Source organism: Mercurialis annua, linkage group LG8 (genome assembly GCF_937616625.2).
Source record: "Mercurialis annua linkage group LG8, ddMerAnnu1.2, whole genome shotgun sequence".
NCBI classification, from domain to species: Eukaryota; Viridiplantae; Streptophyta; class Magnoliopsida; order Malpighiales; family Euphorbiaceae; genus Mercurialis; species Mercurialis annua.
Genome location: NC_065577.1, coordinates 8,138,256 through 8,163,098, shown reverse-complemented (window position 1 = coordinate 8,163,098; position 24,843 = coordinate 8,138,256). Strand labels below are relative to the sequence as shown.

The 24,843-nt window shown below is 33.0% G+C and overlaps 2 protein-coding genes across 3 annotated transcripts; one reads left to right on the top strand and one right to left on the bottom strand.

Annotated features, from left to right (window-relative positions):
• Positions 1 to 12,108: 12,108 nt before the first annotated feature.
• LOC126660646 (pectinesterase-like) lies at positions 12,109 to 14,697 on the top strand. Its single transcript, XM_050354225.2, has 2 exons — positions 12,109 to 13,245; positions 13,740 to 14,697. The coding sequence occupies exons 1-2, from the start codon at positions 12,270 to 12,272 to the stop codon at positions 14,435 to 14,437; spliced, it is 1,674 nt and encodes a 557-aa protein (XP_050210182.1). The 5' UTR covers positions 12,109 to 12,269; the 3' UTR covers positions 14,438 to 14,697.
• A 3,161-nt stretch (positions 14,698 to 17,858) lies between these two features.
• LOC126660647 (partner of Y14 and mago) lies at positions 17,859 to 22,184 on the bottom strand. Of its 2 annotated transcripts, none has more exons than XM_050354227.2 (4): positions 21,870 to 22,184; positions 21,548 to 21,667; positions 18,880 to 19,110; positions 17,859 to 18,399 (listed from the first exon to the last, which is right to left on the bottom strand). In XM_050354227.2, exons 1-4 carry the CDS (start codon positions 22,056 to 22,058, stop codon positions 18,256 to 18,258), a joined length of 684 nt encoding a protein of 227 aa, XP_050210184.1. In that variant the 5' UTR covers positions 22,059 to 22,184; the 3' UTR covers positions 17,859 to 18,255. The 2 variants fall into 2 exon arrangements, with proteins under 2 accessions (XP_050210184.1, XP_050210183.1); XM_050354226.2 differs by having other exon boundaries at positions 18,880 to 19,125; positions 21,870 to 22,183.
• Positions 22,185 to 24,843: the final 2,659 nt, after the last annotated feature.

The following is a 24,843-nucleotide window of genomic DNA, read 5'->3' as shown; positions in this document are numbered from 1 at the left end:
AGAGAAGAGCAATGACAAAGGAGAAAAAAGAAGCAGAGAAGACAAGCCGAAAGAGAAAGAAGACGAGCGCCCATCCAAAATTTTGGGAACCATACACATGATTAATGGTGGAGGACATAGCAGCTCCACGATCAGGAGAAAGCAGAGGAAGGAAGTGATGAACATACGAGAAACTCACATGCCACCGGTGATCTTTGATGTAGAAGACTATGAATACGTCAAAGCGCCCCACAACGATGCTTTGGTAGTAACTACTATCATTGAAAATTGGAACATGGAGCGAATCCTAATCGACGAAGGAAGCGCGGTAAACCTCATGACAAACGCAGCATACAAAATGCTCGGAGGAACGGCATCAAGGCTACGCCGAGTCCCAATTCCGTTATCAGGACTCGGTGGCCCCTCCATCACTCCACTGGGAGCAGTCACCTTGGAAGTAATAATCGGCCCAGAAAGAGGAATAAACAAGAAAGTCATGTCACTGTTTAACATAGTGGACATGGAATTAACATACAATGCCATCCTAGGAAGACCTTTCCTCCATGATTCGGCGGCAGTAACTAGCATAAGAGCGTTGGCAATGAAAATACCAACCGAAAAGGGAGTAGTGACGCTGAGAGGAGACCAAGGAATAGCCAAGAAGTGCTACGACGAGTCAGTAGTGGATCTCCAAGAAAACAAGACCGAAAAGAAGGAAGAATAGGAACGGAAAACGACCCATCATCGGTAACGACTTTACGTCTTACCAGATGGCGTCAAATCTATCTTTAATATTTTGTATGCCATCTTTTTATCAATAAAAGTTCAATTTTCCTACTATCTGATTAGCCAGACGAACCAATAAAGAAATAAAAATCAAGAACAGCCACGAATGATTAAATCAAAGATGAAAGAAGAAAAAATAAATTAAAGATCAAACTCAAGAAAGGCAAAATCACCAAACAAGGCGAATCAACACGAAAAGGCTAATAGCCAAGAAAATGAGTTTAAATTAACTCAAGGCAAAATCGCCAAACTAGGCAAATCGCCACAGAAGGCTAATAGCCAAGAAAATGAGTTTAAATTAACTCAAGGCAAAATCGCCAAACTAGGCAAATCGCCACAAAAGGCGGATAGCCAAGAAAAACGAGTTTAAATTAACTCAGAAAAGGCAAATCGCCAAAAAAGAGTTTAGATTAACTCGAAATAAAAACAAAAATAAAAGAGTTTAGATTAACTCTATAAAAAAAGCAACGCCAAGAACAGGGTTTAGAATAACCCTCGAGGCAAGACAAGTACATAAACAAAAAATTGATATAAGGCGAAAGCGCACTTTCGAAGAAACACGAAGAAAATATATTCATAAATTGCGAATTACAAAAAACAAAATTCGTACATTAGCAAATACAATCAAAATAAAAACTACTGGACACGGTCTTTAGATATCTTGACAAGAAGGTCACGAGCGATGGCCTGGGGATCCAACCCATTAACTCCAGAAAGATCAATATTAGGATTCTGCTCTAGAAGCTTCCTCCCAATCGCAAGGCGATACTTGCTTATCAAAGCAGAATAAAAAGCTTTCGTATCCAGCAAACGGATGTGAAGACCTTCAACCTCCGATCTTAGCTTATCCCTCTCCCCACCAACAAGGGAATTGATTCGAATAAGCTCCTCAATCTCTTGAGTCAAGTCATCGGTTTTCTTCTCGATCACTTTAACTTGGCGATCGTTAATCGCATCCTGCGCCTTAAGTTGCGCCAAAAGGGAATCATGCTCTTCCAAAGATGCCTTCAATTTTGCCCTTTCAGACTCGGAAGTCGCCAAAAGAGAAGATAGACGCTCGACCTCCTCCTCGGCACACTGTCGGCGGTCGTTCAATACCAGAACAGATTGAAGAGCCTACAAACACCAAAAACAAATAAGTAAGGAAACAACAGAATATAAAAAATATATTATATTCAAGAAAGAAAACACTTACAGAGAAACCATGAAAACAAGCCAGATCGGAAAGCTCCTGACCCGGCCTAGCACAAAACCACGTGACATCATCAGGAATCGCCAAAGTTCGGATATATTCCGCTAGCACTCTAGGATTCAGCAAACTAGCGGGATCCTGACCTTCGACCCACTGCACCAAATCTGGAGCAGAAGAAGAGCTTCCAGGAAAACTCTCCCTCGATGGAGAACCATCGCCAACTCGACGTCTTTTCCTAGACGGAGAATCTAGGTCTCGACCCAAAGAAATCTCTCCCGAATCAGCAACAACCAGCCCATCTGAATTCACACCCCCAACTCCCCCCGAGACGGTAAATGATGCTAGAGGGGGAAGTAGCGATGGAACCGCCTCGTCACCTACTGGATCAGCCAAGTCATCATCATCATCTACAACAATAACCTCATCACCCGCAGGCAACGCTATCTCGACGGGAGCAATGGGAATATCAGCAGGAGCCACATCCACATCAACGTCGCCAGGAATAATGTTGGCGATATGAACGTCAGGACCACCCATCGGAACGTCCAAATCTACTTGAAACCCGGAAAGGAAATCGTCAGAAGAAGAAGACATCCTACAAAAGAAACATCAAAAAGAACTTAAGCAAATTAATATACCTTGAACAAAAGAGTAGCAAAGATCCGCCAAGCCTCGAGGAGGATCCTCCAAAGGAAACCATCGACGCCGAAGATGACTATTGACCAAGACATCTAGAACGCGACGCGATATAGCACCACAGAAAGATATGTCAAAAGCAAGTTTTGACTCGGATAAACTTAAAGGAGACGGACAACTCTGAACTTGGTGAGAAGAAAAACCATCCGAAAAATGAAGAAAAACAAATTTATGGTAAACAATAAAGAAACGCCTTCGCCAGCGACTGGTTAGGCAAGGAAGATAAATACGAGATCGCCCTTCTCTGCCAAGGGCGAAAACGAAGCAACCATCGCACTTCCTAAAGTCTACGAAATGATACAACACGTTGAGAGAAGGGGCACAACCCCGAAGTCTACACGCCTCCGAAAAGGCGAGCACTACTTTAATCGTACCGGGATAAAGTTGTCCCAGAGCAACCTTTAAATCCCTGCACACTTCTACTAAAAATGAGTCTAAAGGAAACCTAAGACCAGCAGCAAATTGCTCTTCGAAGAGAACCGCCCTACAACAAGATCCTGGAGAATCGGAAGCAGCCATATCGGCACCGGGTAATATTACCCTATAATCGAAAGGAAAGCTATACTTAAAATAGATATCTAAGACTTCACTCCTACGAAGCTTTGATCTGGTAAAAGCCATGGCAGCGCATGCATCTTCCACTCGACTAAGAGGCATCCTAGAACAGGAAATCACAAATATAAATACAAAATAAAGATCAAACAAGAAATATATTGAAGAACACATTGAAGAACACATCGAAGAACACCAAGTACAGAAAAGGAATTTCCAGAACGATGATCATGAAGAACATATACAAGGAAGAAAACCATATTAACATCCAAGTAACAAAAGAGAACATACCTGAAAATCTGGATAAAACAAGTCACGAAGAACCAAATAATCAGACAAAGAACGAAAAGGAAATAGCTGCAAGAAATAAGAACAAATACGAAAAACAAGTAAGAGGGAAAAGAAGAAATGCAAAGAGATTAAATACGAAGAGTTTTTGAATAAATCATTAATCGTTAAATCACTAAATGTCGACACGTGGCAACACAGAATCTTACTAAAGAAGAAACGTCATCCACAAACATATGAAACGACTCGCCCGGAATATAAAGCGACTCGCCCGTATAAGGGAACTCAGCTCCAAAAGAGCTAAAATCCACTAAGGCATAAATGCCAAACTACTTCAGCTCACTTGCGGGGGGGGGGGGGGGGGGGGGGGGGGCTAATGATGGATACCGAATCCTATTGTAAGTATAATGGAGCCGAGTCACAGGAGATCCATTCTCAGATGATACCGGACTCCCCCTGAAGATCCGAAGATAGGGAAGAGACGTCGAATCCTTAAAGAGTCGGATATGCTAATAAAGACCGAATCCTTAGAGATTCAGAGATATGCTAATAAAGACCGAATCCCACATGATCCGCCCAAAGCGCGTTAATTCCGGGATTCGGGTAATCGACTGAGAATGGAAGTATTGTCCTATTCGGACACAAACACTATATATGGAAGGATAAGCTCTACTTTAGGAAGATAAGACTATTTAGGAAGACGTTCCTAAATAGGACTCTTATCAGATTAAGGTAGATCACGACAAATCAGGAGAATCCCTACGATATCGCCGAATCCCTGCAAAGTAGGATTCACCTGCCTAATACAACTCTACTAGGTATATTCGACTACTATAAAAGGAGCACGAGGTATGCCTGGAATCACAATTACATTCATATACACAAAACGCTGCTCAAAGCTCTAAACTGACTTTAGCATCGGAGAGTTAATCGGACAACCACCGTCCGGTTAGCTTCTACCCTGTTTTGCAGGTCTTACTCACCGGTTCAGAAGGCAGACTCCATCAATAATAAACACAAAAAGCGCAAAAAAAAAAGAATTGGAAACCAAAACTATATTGAAAAAACACCACAAAAACAAAAAACACACCTAAGATATACTTAAAAAACATTTATTTATAAAAGCCAACAAAAATCAACACTCCACTAATCAACAGTGCACTTGGTGACTGCCGTTGACTGTCGCCGTTTATAAAAAGTTTTGGCCGAATTCTGGCGACTGGTCATTAGACTCTGATAGTATTTTTTTTAATGTTTAGGTTGTCGCAAAAGAATAGGAACCACATGAAGAAAAAATAAACTTAAATTATACAACAACTCGTTATTTAAATGTTTTTTCTGGTTGATTTATATTTTTTTTTGAAGAAAACTTATATTTTTTAAATGTAGTATTTTTTTATAAAAAAAAAACTAAAATAAAGTCTTATAGTAAATTAAAATCCAAACCGTTACGGTGTTGCAATTTTATTCAAATTTTTCAATTTTTAAAATAATAACATGATTTTAATATTTTATTGTAATTTTAGTCAAATAAATTTACAATTAATTTAATTGTTTTAATTTTTAAAGTATGAATATAATTTTTAAAACTTTACAGTATTTATATAAATAAATTTTAAAAATATGTAGTGTACTTTCTTTTTAAAATAAAATTATTTCTCAATCAAAAAGTTTAATTAGTAAAAAAATCAATCTCTCAATTTATGATTATAGCAAATAAAATTATACAAATAATTATAATTAATTTACAGAAATTGTAGTAAATATAATAACAAAAAAATTAAAATAAAAAAAGCTATAAAGTGTTTTAATTATTAATTTTTATTTTCAGTTGTCATTATTACTGTATGGCGTTTGTTTAGTGAGTCTTTTTATAGTCTAAAAAGGATATCAATGAAAGGACCATTTTAACCCAAGACGCATGTGAGTTGCTAAAATACTCTTCTGGCTTAAGTGAGATCGGGATTCGAACCGTTCTCATATATGCAGCCGTTTAAAACTTAGGCCAGAGTTTTACCTCCCGCAAAGGACCTATCCGGATCGGATAAGGATTAATTTAAATATGAAATTTAGGTTTAAAGATGTTGTTTTATAGTATAAATCTATTAAGAAAATTTCATGATCAAGACAAAAATAAAATAAAAGGACCATTTTCATATCTTTTAGTGTCTTTTTCAACTCAATCCTCTTTTAACCCTTTTACATGTAGAGTAAGTAAACCAAAAAGATATCTGAGGGATTAGGCTGATGGCCAAGTCACTCATTGTACATGAAGAGATAAGGGATTCGACCTTGCTTCTCTCTAAGTAGTTGTTTCACCTGTTTTAAAAAAATTATTAATTTCCGCTAACAACTAATTTAAAGTAGATTTATTTTTAAAAAAGATAAATAAAATAAACACAAAATACAGCCTATTTGACAGAATATTAGCCCTGTTAATGGATTTTACTTATTTAGTGAAATTAATAATTTTATTAAAAAGAATTAATAAAAGAATACCTTAATTTTTTAAAGTATGTATAGAATTATGGTTTTTTTTTCGAAATAAAAAATATTGACTTAATTTTATTATAAGGCTTAATAACCAAATAACCCTCCACCTTTTAGCTCTTTTCAGTTGCATCCCGACGTTGAAATTTTATCCAATTCACCCAAATTTGCTCCTTTGGGTTTCAATTCCACCCTCAAGGAAAAAGTTAAAATAAGTCATTCATTTTTAACTTTTTGTGTGGAAAAAAGTTCAAACAAGTACATTATAAGAGTTTTTATGAATTTTTTCCGAGTGGAAAAGAATCCAATTTGATTTTGAGGGTGGAATTGGAAACCAAAGGTGTGAATTTGGGTGAATTGGACAAAATTACAACGTTGAGGTGCAACTGAAATGGGGCTGAAAGGTGGAGCATTTTTTTGGTGATTAAGCCGTTTTATAAAATACCAAAAATAATAAAATATTGATGAATATTTTTTAAAAATATCATGATGAAATAACAATTTAAATATTTTTTCTATATTTATTTGCGCTGATCCAAAATAAATTTATGAGTTTTTTTTGGTCAAAAAACCATTTAATTATATTTTTTTAATTTTTATTTAGTTAATATTAATTATCTTGTTAATTTAGCTAGTATTTATCTAAATAGAAAGTTATATGACATTAGACTGGTTTTTTTATTATTGTTTATATTTAGCTAGCTTATTGTATTTGATATCTATCGATCAATAAACAATAACCATTTCAAAGCTCCAGTTTTTTGTCCTTAGTCCTTTGTTAACTTAGAAATTGTTGTTATGTTAATTTCACATGAGCTTCTTAATTTTTAGATTCATTTTATATAATGTAGTTTAGCTTAGTTTTTCTAGTTTAGCTTAGCTTCAACTACAAATGTGTTATGCATTCATTTGTTTTCTTTAGCCTTGTCCTTTCCCTTATCCATCTGTTTGCTTCTCATTGCATCCCTTTGCTGCTCCAATTGTGATTGTGTAATGCTAGGACCTCTATTCCATTGCAAACCAGATATTGAAAATTGTAAATTTTATACACTCACATGTGTACTTTACAATCCTTGTGAAACTGGAAGAAGCTGATTGCTGCACACGAGCCTGCCTTCTTATCTGCCTTAAATAGTTTTCATTAGGGATTGGAAACCTGTTTTTAGGATCAATTTCTACTAAGGAAGAACATGCAGAAAAGATGGTCTTATGACTATTTTAGTTGGCATTCCAGGCTGTGAAAAAATAATGCCAAATCATACATGTAAACTAATTGCCGAATCAACATGTAAAAAAATTGTCAAATCATTTGAAGAGAAAACACTTACATCTAAAGTAATTTGCCCTGTCTCATAATCCCCTTGAGGCCCACATCAAACTTCACTAGTATGCACTATTTGGCCTAAGTTCCTCATTGCAGACCCATCTTACATTCTCTGGCCTTGCCTCGCTCTTCTAACTGAAGGCCCACCACTATATGTTGTAGAAGAAGGCCCAGCACTGGTTGTTGCAGATGCATGCCCATCACTAGTTGTTGCAGATGCAGGCCCAGTACTAGTTGCTCCAAATGCAGGCCCAAAATCAGTGGATACTCTAGGCTAAAGCCAAGATGGAAAGTCAACATTTAGCCTAGCAATGGCAGTTTCCTTTTGCAACTCAATAATGTACAACCACTCAACACATTCACAGTAACAATTCAACCCAAAATACAAAAGTAATTCACAACCACTCAATCAAAAAGCACTAATAGATTACTTGATCTGGTCTTGTGAGATTCTGACAATTGATCCTGTTGTGACCTTCTTCTCCATATTTTTCACAGATTTTCTTCTTCCCGCTTTTGCTTAACCTTGTTGTAGATGTAGATCTTGGTTCATTAGACCCTCTTATTCTCTTTTTCCTTGGTCTTCATGTCATCTTAGTTATTGGGGGAGGTTCTATAGATTGGAACAAATGACATTTGAAGAACCTTCTTCCAGGAACTGGTTGTAGGCAGAATTGATATGCTATTTTGTACATTTCCTTTGAGTACTAGTTGCTTAAATGGTCCTTTGGTTCATCCTTAAGACTTAGCATAGCACAAATTACACGAGGACATGGGATTCCACTCTGTTCACATGCCCTACAAGTGCATTGTTGCTTGTCCAAAAACACAGTATGCTTGTCCTCTTCTTCACCATATTCAAAACCATTATCAACATTAAAAATTGTTTTACAATTTTTTGTTGCATATTCTTTTTAATCCTGGAACAGATCCATGCAAATAGGGCTCCAATTACTTCTCCATTTAGCATCTCCTCCTCTGTTATAGGCTATTCTCATCATTGTTTTCAGTCTGATCTCTTCAAGCATGGAAACAATTGGCTTGTTCCTTGCCTCTCTGATCCATGAATTGAAGCACTCAAATATGTTGTTGTCCACTGTCCAAGAGGCACATTTGCTGGTAAAGTAAGCCCTACACTAATTAGGAGGAGTATAATGCATAAGGTTTGTAACTGCATGCAGATTGACTTCACCAATTTATTTTAAGTTATCTTCAAAATCTTCCTCAAAGGTGCTCCATGCTACAATCCAAAACAGTTTCTCCAAGTCTCCTCAACTTAATACTATACACATAGTTAGAATGTACAATTTAATAATATAGATAGGAGTTATAACGTACCTTCTGCATATCAGTTATCAGTGTACATTTGCTGTTATCTTCAAAATTTAGATCCTTTACCAATAACTCCAAAAACCAGGTCCAATTTCTGGTATTTTCTTTGACTGTACTGCTCAGGCGATTGGGTACATTTGGTCATTGGCATCTTTGCCTACTGCTGCTAGAAGTTGCCCTTTACAGTGAGCCTTTAAAAAAACATCCATCTAGCCCTATGAATGGTCTACAACCAGCCAACTAGCCCATCGTACATGCTAAAAAACACACACATACATCCTATTAAACACTCTTTTTCCCTCCCTCAAACTTGACCCACAAAGATCTATCCTAATAGTTCTTATAGGATTACTTCTAATCAAGACATCTGCATATGCCTCTAAATATTCAAATTCAGCCTTATAGCTCCCATTCAACTCCTGCATTGCCAGTCTTTTTGCCCTTTTACATTTAGGAATTGGAACTCTAACTTTCAAATCATACTCTACTGATTGCTTAAACTCAACAATTACAATTTTTTCTTTATTGCCATAGCCACATACTCAGCAGTCCCTCTTCATCCCCAATTTCTGGCCCATCTGCAACCCCTTCTGGACCCTCTTTATCCTCTATTGCCAACTCTTCATCCATAATTGGCTTCTGTTCATCCTCTATTTCCACCTTTTCATGCACAATTGGCCTTTGCTCATCCCTTAGTTGCTCCTCTTCTTCCACAGTTGGCCCTTGTTCTTCCATAATTAACTCTTCTACCTCATCAACTACACCATGTACTTCGTCTATTGGTTCATTTAACTCCCATGCTGGTTCATTTAGTTCCCGCAGCAGCTCATTTACTGTCCCTGATGGCTCAGCCACATCCCCTAGCCTTTCAAGATATAGCATTAATCTATGAAACACTGGGTCATCTGCCCTATGATCAACATATACGTATATATCACTGCACCAGCTATTTTTCCTCATGTAGTTCAACATTTTTTTGGTATCATCATCACCATCCAATAGAAATACTCCATCATTTAGCTTTGTACAAGGCTTTAACACAAATATGTATTCAACATTTTTAAACCCCAATTTCTCAGCATATCGCGGCTGTAAATCACTCAACTTTATGTAGTTGGATCAAAGTTATATATTGTATCCACATCACCATTTGCAAGTCAAGATTATAAACTCATTCTCCCCCATAATTAAAATGTATATCAACCCCCTTCGTCCATTCTGAAATAAGCAAAAAGTAACATGGATAAATGAATTAAATTAATTTACAATACGAGCAACCAATTTATATAATTAAGAATTAAAAATTTAAGCCTAACTGTTAAACAAATATTGTTTTGCGAAATCCTAGGCTGTTTCCAGTATTTTAATTGTAGAAATAATGGTGGTCAACATTACCCCGTTGCTTTTAAAATAATAAACAAGAATAGAGAGGACCACATTACCTTGTTAAGTCCACGTTTTTTTCTGTCTTTCTCATCTTTCACCACTGACAGACCTTATTCTTTTTGAGTCAAAAAGTAGCGATTTAGGGTTTGAAATTAAAGAGAAAAAAAGAGGGGACATAAGATTCGACAGGGGTTTGAAGATTAAAGAGAAGAAAGAGGGGACATAAGATTCGACACAGAGATTTAATTTAGGGTTTTAATTTCTCTGATTTCGGTAGTTGGATTAATTGATTAGAGAAACAAAAAGAAAGGGGAGGGGAATCGTCTTCACACGTGGAAAATAGGGATGTAGATCACTAACCTTTTCTTAAATTACAGAACGGTAACTTAATAAACTTTTCTTACAAAATGATCAGTAAACTATAACTTTTGTTACAAAAATGTTTCTCTTGTTACGAAAAGATCACTAAATTTTTTGTGAATTACAAAAAGGTCATTGAGTTATACATTTTATTACAAAAAATCACTGAATTATGTTCCTTTTCGTAATTTCGGCTTGCCACGTAAGTAAAAATGTTGTATTTTTGCGTGAAAACGGTCTGTTTTTTTATGGGTGTACCCTTTTGTAATAAAAGGTATAGTTCAATGACCATTTTGTAAGAAAGGTTTGTTTAGTAACCTTTCTGTAATTTGAAAAAAGTTTGGTGACCTACAGAGATGAAAAATAGAGATTTGCCACATCAGATATACTACGGCTATTTCAATCCATGTCAGCATGTTCACAACGAATGTGTAACACCGTGAAATTGGTGTGTTTTTCTGATACTTTTTAACGACGTCAGGATCATATTTGAGATCGCAAATATATTAGAGGCAATAAGATACACGGAGCATACATGAGGGTCATTTTAAAACTTTTTTCCAAAATATAACATATATATATATATATATATATATATATATATATATATATATATATGTATATGAAAAATGGTCTATATATAATTCTCGATATAAACAAACATTTTCTCTAATTATTATCCTTTTGTTGAGTAGTTCCATTTCATACAGTGTTTATCCTGGGATATTAAACACCCTAGGTCACTGAACTGATCTGTTATTACAGAAAGGGTATTAAACCTTATTTTGTTACAAAACGATCACTGAGTTATACCTTTTATTATAACGGGAGGTCACTACGGCGGATTCGGTTAAATTTTGTTACAAAAAGGTCACTAAACTTATTGTGAATTACAAAAAGGTCACTAAGTTATATTCCTATTTGTAGTTCCGGCTTGCCACATAAGCAAAAACGGTGCGTTTTAGTGTCAAAACGGTGCGTTTTATATGAGTGACATCGTCATAATAAAATATATAGTTTAGTGACTTTTTTGTAACAAAATAAAGTTTAGTACCCTTTCTGTAATAATAAGTAAGTTCATTGACTTGGAGTGTTTAATATCCGTTTATCATGTGTTAATATTAATTAATGCACTTGTTCAGGAAAATATATTTATTTATAATGCATAAAAAATGTTTATATAAGCCGGTGCTCTTGTAGCACAATGGTAACAACCACATGCAATTTGGTAAGAGGTCTCGTGTTCGAGTCTTACTCTCTCCTCCCTAATTATAAAAATAAATGTTCATATAAATAATAAATATGATACTTTTTGACTAAATGAATTAAAGAAAAACTATTAAAATTATTAATTCTCCCCTAAAATTTAATAGGTATGTATCATAAATCCAACGAATGGTTGTAAAACAGCCGGTACGAAATAGTAAAATCTACATATTGGATGGTGAAGTATTTTCCTAGTATCCTCAAAATTCCTACTCACAAAATTGTTTTTTTCTTAAAAGTTTATACTAAATTTAGAGAGAAACTAGAATTACCTTTGGCTTAAAATGACTTGTTTCTATTTAGAGATCATTTAGCATTTTCTTATCCACAGTACACACCTAAATCAACTGAACAAAAGGTCTACCATTCAATTCTTTAAGGAATATTTCATGCAAAATTAAGGTTTGATAAATTAAGAAAATTCACAATCCTATAAATACCAACATTTTCGATATCATCATCATCGTCACCAATAAAGACATAGAGAGTAAATAAAAAAACTCTCTTCCTCTCCGACTTTAACCCCTTTCACATCGGCCCATATCATTTGTCGGTAGGGGCCGGTCACCAGAGGGAGAGATTAAAATAAATCGAAATTACGAAAAAAAAATTAAAAAAATGATCGGAAAGATAGTAGTTTCAGGGATTTCCCTGATTCTTGTCGTCGGTGTCGTTATCGGAGTGGTGGCAGCCGTCAACAGGACCAGCGTATCAAATACTGTTGAAAATTTGACACCACACATGAAAGCTGTTACACAATTGTGCGGGCCTACTGATTACAAGGAAGCTTGCACACAAACCCTAGGTGCTATTAATAGTACCGATCCTAAAGAGCTAATCAGAGCAGGAATATTAGCAATTTCATCTTCATTTACAAAATCATTGAACTTGAGTGATGATCTTGTCGTAAAAGCCAGCGGGTTACCTCGTACGAAACTGGCTTTGGAAGATTGTAAAACATTGTTGAACGATGCAAATGAGGAGCTCCAAGAAATTCTTGGCAAAATGAAAGATATAAACATCAAAACCCTAGCGGACCAAGCTGATGATTTCCGTATCTATCTAAGTTCTTTGATTTCGTATCAAGAATTGTGCATGGACGGATTCGATCAGGAAAACGAGATGAAATCCGCGATGCAGAAAAGCACGGAATTCGGAAATCAGCTTACGGATAACGTGTTGAACATTCTTTCAGGAATTTCTGATGTTCTGAGATCTTTCGGTCTTGAGATTAAGCTTCCAGGCACGAACTCTCGTCGTCTTCTTCAGGCCGACGGGTATCCAACCTGGTTGTCCGGTCCTGACCGTAAGCTCTTGGCGGCTCGCGACAATGGCAAGCTTCCACCAAATGCAGTTGTGGCTCGTGACGGGAGTGGTCAGTTTAAATCCATTAACGATGCTATAAACTCATACCCTAAGGGACATAAGGGCAGATATGTTATCTATGTTAAGGCTGGACTTTATAATGAAGCCGTTAAGGTGCCAAAGACTCACCAGAATATTTACATGTACGGTGACGGACCTAGACACACCATAGTCACCGGAAAGAAGAGCTTCGCCAGCGGTGTTAACACCTGGAACACCGCTTCTTTTGGTAAGTTTTCCATCATAATAATTTTAAAATGGTACCAAATATTTTCCCTCTATTTCAATTTGGCATCAAAACTTTAATTTCTATCAAAATGGTAGTTTTTAAGGTATAGATAGTACTCCAAATTTTTCAAATCGGTTTTAGGCGACCCAAAAATCGACGGCAATATAATAAAAACTATTCTCTTACGTTAGATGTCACGTAAGATGATGATTACTATGACAACTGTTGAGAGTATATTTTAATAGTATGTTTCATTCGATCGTATTTTTAAATTGAAAATTGACGGTATAATATTACTATCTGAGTAATATAAAATATTAAAATAATTCTTCCATACGAATTGAAGTTTTGGTACTAATTAATACATAGGGTAAATTTGTATCAACGATACTGAAATTGTCTTCAGGATTGTGAGTTAACAAAATAGAACTCAGTGAGTCAGGCATTATCAAAACTAACCCTAATTTTATCTGAATTCTGATGATTAATTACAGTGGTTGAAGCTGATGGTTTCATATGCAAGTCCATGGGATTCCAAAACACAGCCGGACCAGACGGTCACCAAGCCGTTGCCCTCCGAGTCAACTCAGACATGTCAGTTTTCCACAACTGTAGAATGGACGGTTATCAAGACACACTCTTATACCAAGCCAAACGTCAATTCTACCGTAACTGTGTCATCTCCGGCACCATCGATTTCCTCTTCGGTTACGGAGCCGCCGTCATTCAAAACTCACTGATCATCGTCAGGAAACCAAACGAGAACCAGTTCAACACAGTAACAGCCGACGGCAGAAAGGAAAAGGGCCAAAACACCGGACTCGTCATCCACAACTGCCGAATCGTTCCCGAGGCGAAACTCGTCCCCGACAGACTCACCACCAGAACATACTTGGGCAGACCATGGAAGGCACATTCAAGAACCGTGATCATGGAGACTCAACTCGGTGACTTCATCCAGCCCGAAGGATGGATGCCGTGGGCCGGAAGCGAGTTCCTCGACACATTATACTACGCTGAGTACAGCAACAGAGGACCCGGGGCCAACACTGCCCGGAGAATTAAGTGGAAGACACTTCATTTCTTGACCAGGAACGATGCACAACAGTTCACTGTCGGAACTTTCCTTCCTGGTTCGAGGCAATGGATTGCCGGCGCCGGAGCTCCGTTCTTGGTTGGGTTCAAGAGATAGAGTGTAAGATAGGTATGTACAAGCCATAGAAGAGGAAGAAGAAGAAGAAGATCATTGCCTGAAATAGTTTGTGTTGTTTGTTTTTCTTTGTCTTATATTGTGGTATTGGTTTATTTTTGCTTTTGTTTTTGCACATTTGAATAAAGTGAAAAAAAATATGTTGCTTCGTATATAATAATTATGTGTTTATGTATTGGTGGTCGTTTGTAACAATAATAATATAATATGTTATATATGAAGCTTCATGATCTTTTTGTTTATTTGTATTCAATTATTTGTCACTAATAAAAATTTAGTTGTTTCAATTATTACTACAATGAAGAATGAAAACTAAAAATTACAAATAGAATATTTGAATAGTAGTTGTAGCAAAGTTATAACTAACAAATTGACTTATAAAATATAAGTGACAATCAAATAATAAATTATTTTTATAGCTTATAAATTTCAAAATAAAAAATTAACACATAGTATTATCTAATATTTATTACTTAAAATTTATTTTATACATGAATACATTTTTTAAAATTTTCTGAGTAATAATTTTTTATAATTTAACTTTAATTATATCTGGATTTTAAATTTTAATTTAATAATTTAACTTTAAAAAATACTTTGAGTATTTTTAGCATTGAGAGAAATACTCCTTATTTTAAAAAAGAAGAAGTTAAGATATGCACAAGGAAAATATTATGTTTTAAAAAATTTGTTCGATGCAATTCGGCTATTGCACTTAGAACATTTCCAAAGATGTTCTTTATTATAAAGAGCATCTTTTATAAAGTAAATAATATTTTAAAAATAAAAACTTATACTTTTAAAGCTTAATAGCGTAAAAAATCACAAATTTTTTATTTTGATAAATTTAGACACTAACTTTTGATTTTTTATAGTTTTAGCACCGAGTAATTTTCTGTTAAAAAAATACTGATGTGAACGCCGGAAAATGGTTATTTCGGTGCAGTGGCGTATTTAGTAAAATAATACAATAATAAGATAATTTTTTATAATTATTCTCGACAGATTTTCATTTTTAAAACATATTTGATAACTACTCTATTAAACATATTAATTTCAATATAGGCCATTAAATAATATTCCATCCACTAGTCGCTCATTTTACTTCTTAAATTACTCTGTATAATTCGTGTTGCATATATAAATTTGTTCAAGTGTCGAGTATGACAACTTATTAAATTTGAGTGTGAATAAATTTTATTTTTTATATCTCAATGCAATTTATTGAAAAAAGTATATATAAGATTAAATTATTAAATAAAATTAAACAAGCATAAACTTTTGAAATTTAATAGTAATTAATAAATTACAAATATGTAAAATTTTCTTCTCTATATTTATATTATTTATGGTCTAATTACTTAAAAAATTTGTTCGATGCAATTCGGCTATTGCACTTAGAACATTTCTAAAGATGCTCTTTATTTTAAAGAGCATCTTTTATAAAGTAAATAATATTTTAGAAATAAAAATTTAAATTTTTAAGGGTTAATAGCGTAAAAAATCACAAATTTTTTGTTTTGATAAATTTAGACACTAACTTTTGATTTTTTGTAATTTTAGCACTGAGTAATTTTCTGTCAGAAAAATACTGATGTGAATGCCGAAAAATGGTTATTTTGGTGCAGTGGCGTATTTAGTAAAATAATACAATAATTAGATAATTTTTTTATAATTACTCTCCACAGATTTTCATTTTCTAAACATATTTGATAACTACTCTATTAAACATATTAACTTCAATATAGGCCATTAAATAATATCCCATCCACTAGTCGCTCATTTTACTTCTTAAATTACTATGTATCATTCGTGTTGCATATATAAATTTGTTCAAGTGTCGAGTTAGATAATTGAAAAATAACAACTTATTAAATTTGAGTGTGAATAAATTTTATTTTTTATATCTCAATGCAATTTATTGAAAAAAGTATATATAAGATTAAATTATTAAATAAAATTAAACAAGCATAAACTTTTGAAATTTAATAGTAATTAATAAATTACAAATATGTAAAATTTTCTTCTCTATATTTACATTTTATATATATATATATATATATATATATATATATATATATATATATATAAATAAAAACTCATAATATATACACTCGGCGATTTATTGATACTCGGCATTTTAAAAGGAATAAAAATTTACATTATAACATTATACTGTTTATTCATTTTTAACGTAAAATTTATAATTTTGGTTTAAAACAATAATTTAGGATTAAAAAGTTTGTTTACTATTATTTTAATTTAAAAGTGTAAATCACATAATGCGTAAATGAATTAGATAATAAATTTATTTATTTTATAAGATAAATACAATAAAAACAATCTATAGAAGTTTTTTAACTAATTTTTATTAATAATGGGTCTACAATATTAATTTAGTGGGTTTTTGATTTATATATACAGGTAATTTTATTTTTCTCAAAAGAGGTGGGTCCATATATATACTTACATTTGTCACTATTCTAGTGTACACATCAGCAAATTTCCGACAGAAAATTACCCGGTGTCTAAAATTGCAAAAAAAAATCCTATAATTCATGTACTAATTTGCCAAAATTAAAGTTCCATGTTAAATTTACAAAATGCGCTAAAATTTGTGATTTTTACGATATTAAGCCTATTTTTAATTTTAGTCTAATGGACTCTCTAATATCAGCTCTTTATTTTATTTTATTTTATTTTATTTTTATAAATAATAAAAAAATTAAATAATATTAATGTTTATTTATTTATTCTCATGTTAAAAGATAAAAATATAATATTTTAAACACAAAATAACTAGTTTCTTTTTAATATATGAAATTTTTATTTTTAATTAAAAAATGAAATAGAGTGAAAATGACTTTCTAAGTGTATAGAATCATTTTCAATCTCTAATTTAAATTTTAATAATAAAGAGTCATTTATTGTGAAACTCTTTAAAAAGGAATTTGACCATTTTAAAAAGGTCATTAGACATGCTCTTATATTAGGGAAACTCTTACCTAGACCTGGTCCATGAATTTTCTATGTACCTATTCAATGAGGTGTTAGAAAATCAAACACAATTTTCTCTCTTTTCTCATTATTTTATTTTTCTTCTCATTTCTCTAACACTTCATTGGATGGATCCAATTTTTCATAAACCAGGTCTAGGTAAGAACTTCCCCTTATATTATTAGTAAAAATCAACTCTTTTAATTTAACCAACTCTGTTTATATTTCAGTTAAAAAGATTTGATTTGCACTGATTTTTAATTGGAGTTTAGCTGTATAAATATTCTTTTACCAATAAATTTAGGGGTGTATTTGCACAGTGTTAATGAGGAACCTATAATGACAAAATTACAAATACAACTAAATAAAAATGAAATAAAAATTAAAAAAATTAAAATTCATAATATGAAAGTACAAAAAGAAGAGTCATTGCACTAAGAATCAACTTTACACATATTACAAATCCATGCACGAAAAAGGCAAAACGTCTGTCTACAAAATTTGGGAGTGAGAATTGAATTGGAGATCATACATTTCTAAGAAACATGGAACTTGGAATGATTAATGCTAAGCTAATCTCTGAAAGACCACTAATCTGGATTAGTCCAGTTGCTAATAGCAAGATGAGGTCTACAAGAAGAGAATGAACCACAGGGTTCATAGGCACACACAACTACAGTTGGAAAAATCTGGATGCAAGAATCTTTTGATCCCACAATGCAAGATTGTTCATATCTTAGAAAAGAAAAAGAAATCTTAATTTAAAAGCTACACAATTTGTTCCGTGTTGAACAAATCGGCACTCATGATGCTGCCTGTTCGGAATGTTTACACTCTAAAAGCTTTAGCTCATGTTGCCAGCCCTCCAATTTTGACAACTTCTCCATCTGCTCCGCCTTCATATCCTGTGAAGCAATTTTCTGCAGCTGAGCTTCTAGAAGTCGAATCTGGATAAAGTGACGGACAGAACAATCAGATGAGCCAATCATATAAATGAGTTTAGAGCTTCATCATAATGTCGACAAAACCCAATACCCTCGAGCTTTAATTGAAAACTAAAAACTGGAAAATATACAAGAGATCCCAAATTGTAATGGTAATTATTTTGGAAAATATACAAGAGATCTCAAATTGTAATGGTAATTATAAAAAATAATTTGAGCAATGATCATGACAAGTTGAGATGGAAAAATTATGACATGCACAATCCCAGAAAATTACCTAATTCAGACCAAATATATGTTTAGTGTATTTATTTTGTCCATTTTCATATATGTGTTTGCTTATGCGTTTTGTAAAGTACATGTAAATATATGGAATATCCAAAAAGGGGAAGCTAGACAAATAACAATATCTTAAAAGGGCATAATCTAGTGAAGAATTATAAACATCATTCTAAAAATATGCTAGGGCATGATTAAGCATACCTTCTTTTTAAGCGCCCGAATTCTTTTATCGGTGTCTTGAGATAGAACACTTGGTTCTGAATTCCCTGACGTGTCTCCAGGGGCGCTCGCAACATGATTGGCAGAGACATCTAGCTCATTCATCTGAGTTGTCAATAACTTCACAGAATCAGATGCATGACTTACAGTTTCCTCAGGCAACAGTTCTTCCCTTTTCATATCCCCATCTGATGATGCTTCCAAGTTCTTACCCTTGTCAACAGCGGCCTGCCAAAGTCAGTACACAGCTGAATTTTTACTGAAATTTGGTGCATAAGCAAGTATTGAAAAAACAAAAACAAAAGAAATCATCAGTTAGGAATTAAGCAGTATTACAATCAATAGATGGAGTAGGTTGCACAGTGTTTTAAAAACCAAACCGGTGGCTGCACTGGTTCCTGGTTCAACTTCCAGTTCGGTTGAGTAAATTGTCCATAATTTTTTTTGACATGGGTTAGGGTCTAACCGGATGAACTGCCGGTTCAACTGGGTCAACTCCCGGTTCAACCGGCAGTTCAATACGGGTCAACCGGTGGCTGTTTTCAGGCTTTTAGGGTCAACCGGAACGGACAGCTGTCCGGTTCCCGGTTCAACCAGCCGTCCGGACTGGTTTTTTAACTGGTTGGTTATACGTGCGCAGCCAATGCAGCAAAAGTTACTAGAGTCTAAATTTGGGTTGGACTGTTGGATAGCATTCATTCCTCAATGTACATAGGAGCATTCATTCCTCAATGTACACAGGGTTACTGAATCTGAGATATTGTAAGGTTATCAGTTAATTAATAACAAAAAATATAACTCTCTATTTTTCTCTCTAGCACATTCTCTCTCTACTTTAATCCTAGTCAGTTATTCAGTTTCCTTTCCCTTTATTCTCATTCCCTTTCCTTTTGCTAGCTATTCACGGTGTTCTAATGAACTTGTTTACAAAATATAAAAGCCCTATAATCATATTATCAGAAAAAGAATTTAACATGATAAGACTTTGCAGAAAATTCAAACAAAAAACAACTGCACCAGTAGCCATTCATTACACAATAATGAAACAGAAACCAACAAGCATATTCATGGATTTCATAAACATACAGCATTTGTAAGCAACTATCATAATTAATATTCTTTAGCTATTAGCTGATGGAATATAAATCTAATAGCTGACGGAATATAAATCTAATATAATTGTTAGATAATGAGAGAAGGAATGCCGAAATAAACTTCTGGACATCCCTGGAATTCTATTGAGCCCTTCTCAATGCAGTACTTAAGTGTATCTTCAGAATGCATTGAAAAATACCTAGTTCAAAGAACCCAGACTTCATGCATATATCATGGATCAATTTTAAATGAAGTCTGTAGAACTTGACTGATTATTCATTAGCAGGACATACAATTTCTTATTACATGTCTTCCGCAATCATTCTACAGTGGGAGGTAAACATTGAGGACACATAGCGAGTTCATAACAAGTAATTCCATCCCTTGGGAAACCATAGAATTATTGGCGGACAAATATATTCCCACTCGAGGACTTATCTCTACAGCTATAGCTATGTTCGGTTCATGGAATGGAATAACATGGAATAGAATAGCTATTCCATAAGGAATGTAATAGCTATTCTTTACTTGTTGAGAGTCGTAGTTATTCCACAAAATCATGGAATAGCAATTCCATGTAGTTACTATTCCATGAACCAAAGCAAGGAATAGCTATTCTATACTTAATAGCTATTCTATTCCGGACCAATTCCGTGAACCAAACATAGCCTGCCAGCAATCATTGAGTTCCAAATATGAGTGTCATGCTCATGTTGTATTAAACCCTTCGTTTGAAAAAATTTCTAGACAGAATTGCGAAATGATGTACATAAAGATCCCCAACACGTGAAACTGACTTAATTGTAATGGAATTTAGCAACTGAGAAATTAAAAAGTTGATCCATAAGTTAAGATAAAATCAATGGTCTCTCCTTCCCTTCTCCCATTCCTCAACTTAAAAATACAAAGGAAGTCTGAGACTCTGCCCTAATTGAAGGATCAATCAAATTCCTAAATTGCTCCCTATATCTAGAAAGTCGGATATTTCACATGGAGGTGTGCAAAAATAGCTGAAAGGTGTTGCAAAAATTGCTGAAAGGTATTGCAAGCGAGCTGAGACAAGTAATTTCCCAACAACTAAGCAAGCACTATGCGCATGTTTTCATAAATATGGTCTCATTCACTAAGAGGAAACACCCCGGTTTTAATTTCCCCCAAGAAATTTGCTAACACCGTACAAGGTTAGAGAAATTAATCTTGCAGTGATCGAAACATCCTACATTATGATTTCGTTATATTCTTAGACCTATTAAACATAAATTCTCAGGAATTGGAGTCAATTATGGCTAGTGAAGGAACAAATTGTGAAATTGCTTTGCATTAATTTAGGAAGTTCATTGATCTCTCATGACTATAATTTACAAATGCATTTGATTTAGTAAGTTGGACCACAAATGCACAACATGCATGAGTTGCAACAATAACAAGAATCAACCACCTAAAACAGTTACAACCCACAACCGCCCAAGATTACTTTCGTCCTTTTAACAAACACAAAGACGATTAACCATATAAACATATAGCACATTACCAAAAGCATAAGCAAGGTATATACCTGTAATCTCTTCTCTTTCTTTCTTTCATTCCTCCTCTCCGCCTTCGTCTTCGGTTTTGCATCGTAATCCGGATCATAACCCGGCGGAACTAGCTGCTGAGATTGCATCTCTTTTTTCCACTACATTCCAAAAAATAACAACCCCTGTGAATTTATACCTCGGCTTTTCAATTCCATACACTATCAAAAGCTTGAATTATCTACCTAAAAATTCACTATTCAAAATTAAATCATACATAACACTACAAAAATTCAAATGAATTGAAATCTGACAAATTTCTGAATTCAAATAAGGGCTAATTAAAGCAATTAAAATACATACCAAAGCACCTTTAGATAGATAGATGGGAACTTCTTCTTGAGGGACAAAACCGGCACGAATCTTAATAGGTTTACGAAAACTACCGTCGGGTCTTCGAGTCGGGGCAAGTAGTTTTTCTCCTTCTTTTAGGGTTTTGCTTATCTCTGCTAATTTCTTGATTTCATCGTCTTCTCTGTTACTGCTGCCCATTTTGATCTTTAATTTAATTGAAATCAAAATTTAATTCCAATTTTTTTTCTCGCAAATTGATCTGAATTGATTCTGAATCAGTCAGTCGATAGCTAGCTGCTGCTATTGCTGTAGAAACTAAAACTTGGTAAAAAGATGAAGATACTGTCTTAGACTTTTGATGAAAGCATTTATGCCCCTAAACTATAATTAAGTACAACTTGATACTTAAACTTTGTAAAATTGGTGCAAATCAATCCTTTTCTTAACAAAAAATTAAGCGGAATTGGTTTGATTTCTAAAATTTACTCTATGAAAATTAATGTTTATTTAATATAAATATATATATTATTACTTTAATTTAACTACATAGTTCTTATTTTTTATGGTTGAAAATATATTTTTTCACTTTAATTTTAACTCCTAAAATCTCATATATATATTAAATTGTTTGCTGTTATAAATTAAAAAAATTTGAATAAATCGGTTGAAATAATTATATTTGAAAACATTTGAACTTTAATTATATTTGAACTACATATTATATTCAAAATAATTTTAATTTTAATTAAACTTTGTTTTATAATTTATTTGTCATGTGTATTGTATTAGTCGTATTTTTAAATATATTAGGATTATACTCTTAATTTTATTTAAAATTAGTAAAAAGTGCAGATACACCCTTAAAGCTTATGAATAATTTTTTATATCCCTAAATTTTAATTCGATAAAACTAGAGCCTTAAAATTAAAAAATTGGATCATCCTCTTGAACGAACCATTCATATTTTCATTAGAAAATAGATTATTTGCACGAAATTTAGATATTTAAGAATATGATTGCACTGAGTAAAGTTAAGAAGTGTAAATATTTTTTTTAGTTTAATACATAGTTTAATCCCTGAACTTATATCCTATTACCCATCTAACCTCTAAACTTAACGTGTATCCTATTGAACCTTTGAACTTGTTAAATAATCCTTTTTAACCCCTGAAACAGAAATTAAGTCTCAAACGCGCTGACGTGGCAAAAGACCTTTGACCGGGATGCCAGCTCGTTTGCCACATCACCAAAAACATAACGCTTAATACATCGTTTGACCCCTGAATTTATACTAATTTACCTATTTGACCCCTAAATATTTTGTTTAGCCCATCACACCTCTAAACTCATTAAATTATCATTCTTAACTCATGAACTTGAGAGTTTTAAATTTATTTCAATTTACATTTTATTTTTAATATATATTTAGTTTAATTAATAATTACTAACAAAAAAATATTGTTTTTCCATACTTTATATACTATTTGTTTAAATGATACCGTTTATTTTGTATATATTATCAATTCTAATAAAAATCCAATAAAAAATAGTTATAATTTATTAAATAATCATTTTTATTTAATTTAATATTTATTTTTATTTATTTTGCAAAAGACGAGATAAAATATGAATGATCAGGTGAGACTTGTTAAATAAATATTATATAAGAAAATAATAATAAAATAATTAAAAAATAAAATAAAATAAAATAAATATTAAATTAAATTAAATGAAAATAATTACTATATAAGGTATAACTATTTTTCATTAAAATTTTATTAGAACTGATAATGAATACAAAATAAATGCAAAATAAATGATATCTATTAAAGAAATATTATATAAAGTATTGAAAAGGAATAATTATTTTATATACAATTATTTTATTAATAATTATTATTAAATAAAATATATATTAAAAATAAAATATAAATTAAAATAAACTTAAAACATTCAAGTTCAAGGATTAAGAAGGATAATTTAACAAATTTATAGGTTTGATAGGTTGAACAAAAAATTTAGGGGTCAAGTAGATAATCTAGTATAAGTTAAAGGGCCAAACGACGTATTAAACGATTTTATTTTGTCCACCTAAGCTTTGCTTTTCTGCCATGACACGCCAATTTTTGTTTGAACACACGCGCTAAAGCCAGGTGGACAAATAAGGGTTAAACGTTTTTAAATTATCAAATTCATGGGTCAAAAAGAATTATTTAACAAGTTTAAAGGTTCGATAGGATACACGTTTAGTTTAGAGGTTAGTTGGGTAAAAGAGTATAAGTTCAAGGGTTCACCTATATATTAGCCTACTTTTTTTTCATCAAAAATTTAAGGGCATATAATATATATGCATCTTTTAACTTTATTTTTCCATTAAAAAAAGATTTATTCACAGTGTTTTTATAAGTTTAAGGGTCAGATTGCAGTGAATTGAAGTTTAGAGTTAAACTTAATTGAGGCACTATGATGAACAATATAGTTTCGATGTGAAAACTATGGCATTTTAACATGAGGAAGTATGTGATTGTCTCAAACATCCATTGGTAATTCGATTCGTCAAAAATTGAAAGTTAGCACCTGACATCGCTAAGACTTAAACTTTAGCAAATCAATAATTATGTCATGTCATTCATTTTTATTAATTTTAGAAATAACCATTTCCAGGTTCTTAAATTATACCTATTTTGTTTATCTGATCCTTAAACTATTTTTTATCCTTATCATGTCCTTCAATTAAGTGAAAACACATTTTTAAGTCTCTGAATGATAAAAACGACGTTGTTTTGTTATTTTTGAAAATACAATTTGATAACCTAAACGGCGTCACTTTTGGCACTTAGGGACTGGAAAATGGGTTTTCACCAAATTAAAGGACCAAATAAGAATAAAAAATAGTTTAAGGACCAGATAAATAAAACAGGTATAGTTTAAGGACCTAAAATTGATTTTTTTCTTAATTTTACACTGTTAAAATTTGTTAGTT

What these genes read in the sequence shown, in the direction of transcription:
- LOC126660646 (XM_050354225.2), top strand. Translation starts at nt 12,270, where the DNA reads ATGATCGGAAAGATAGTAGTTTCAGGGATTTCCCTGATTCTTGTCGTC. An exon ending in CTGGAACACCGCTTCTTTTG is followed by an intron (nt 13,246 to 13,739) that starts GTAAGTTTTCCA and finishes GATTAATTACAG; the next exon opens with TGGTTGAAGCTGATGGTTTC.
- LOC126660647 (XM_050354226.2), bottom strand. Translation starts at nt 22,058, where the DNA reads ATGGGCAGCAGTAACAGAGAAGACGATGAAATCAAGAAATTAGCAGAG. An exon ending in AGAAAGAGAAGAGATTACAG is followed by an intron (nt 19,126 to 21,547) that starts GTATATACCTTG and finishes TGACTTTGGCAG; the next exon opens with GCCGCTGTTGACAAGGGTAA. An exon ending in TTCGGGCGCTTAAAAAGAAG is followed by an intron (nt 18,400 to 18,879) that starts GTATGCTTAATC and finishes CACTTTATCCAG; the next exon opens with ATTCGACTTCTAGAAGCTCA.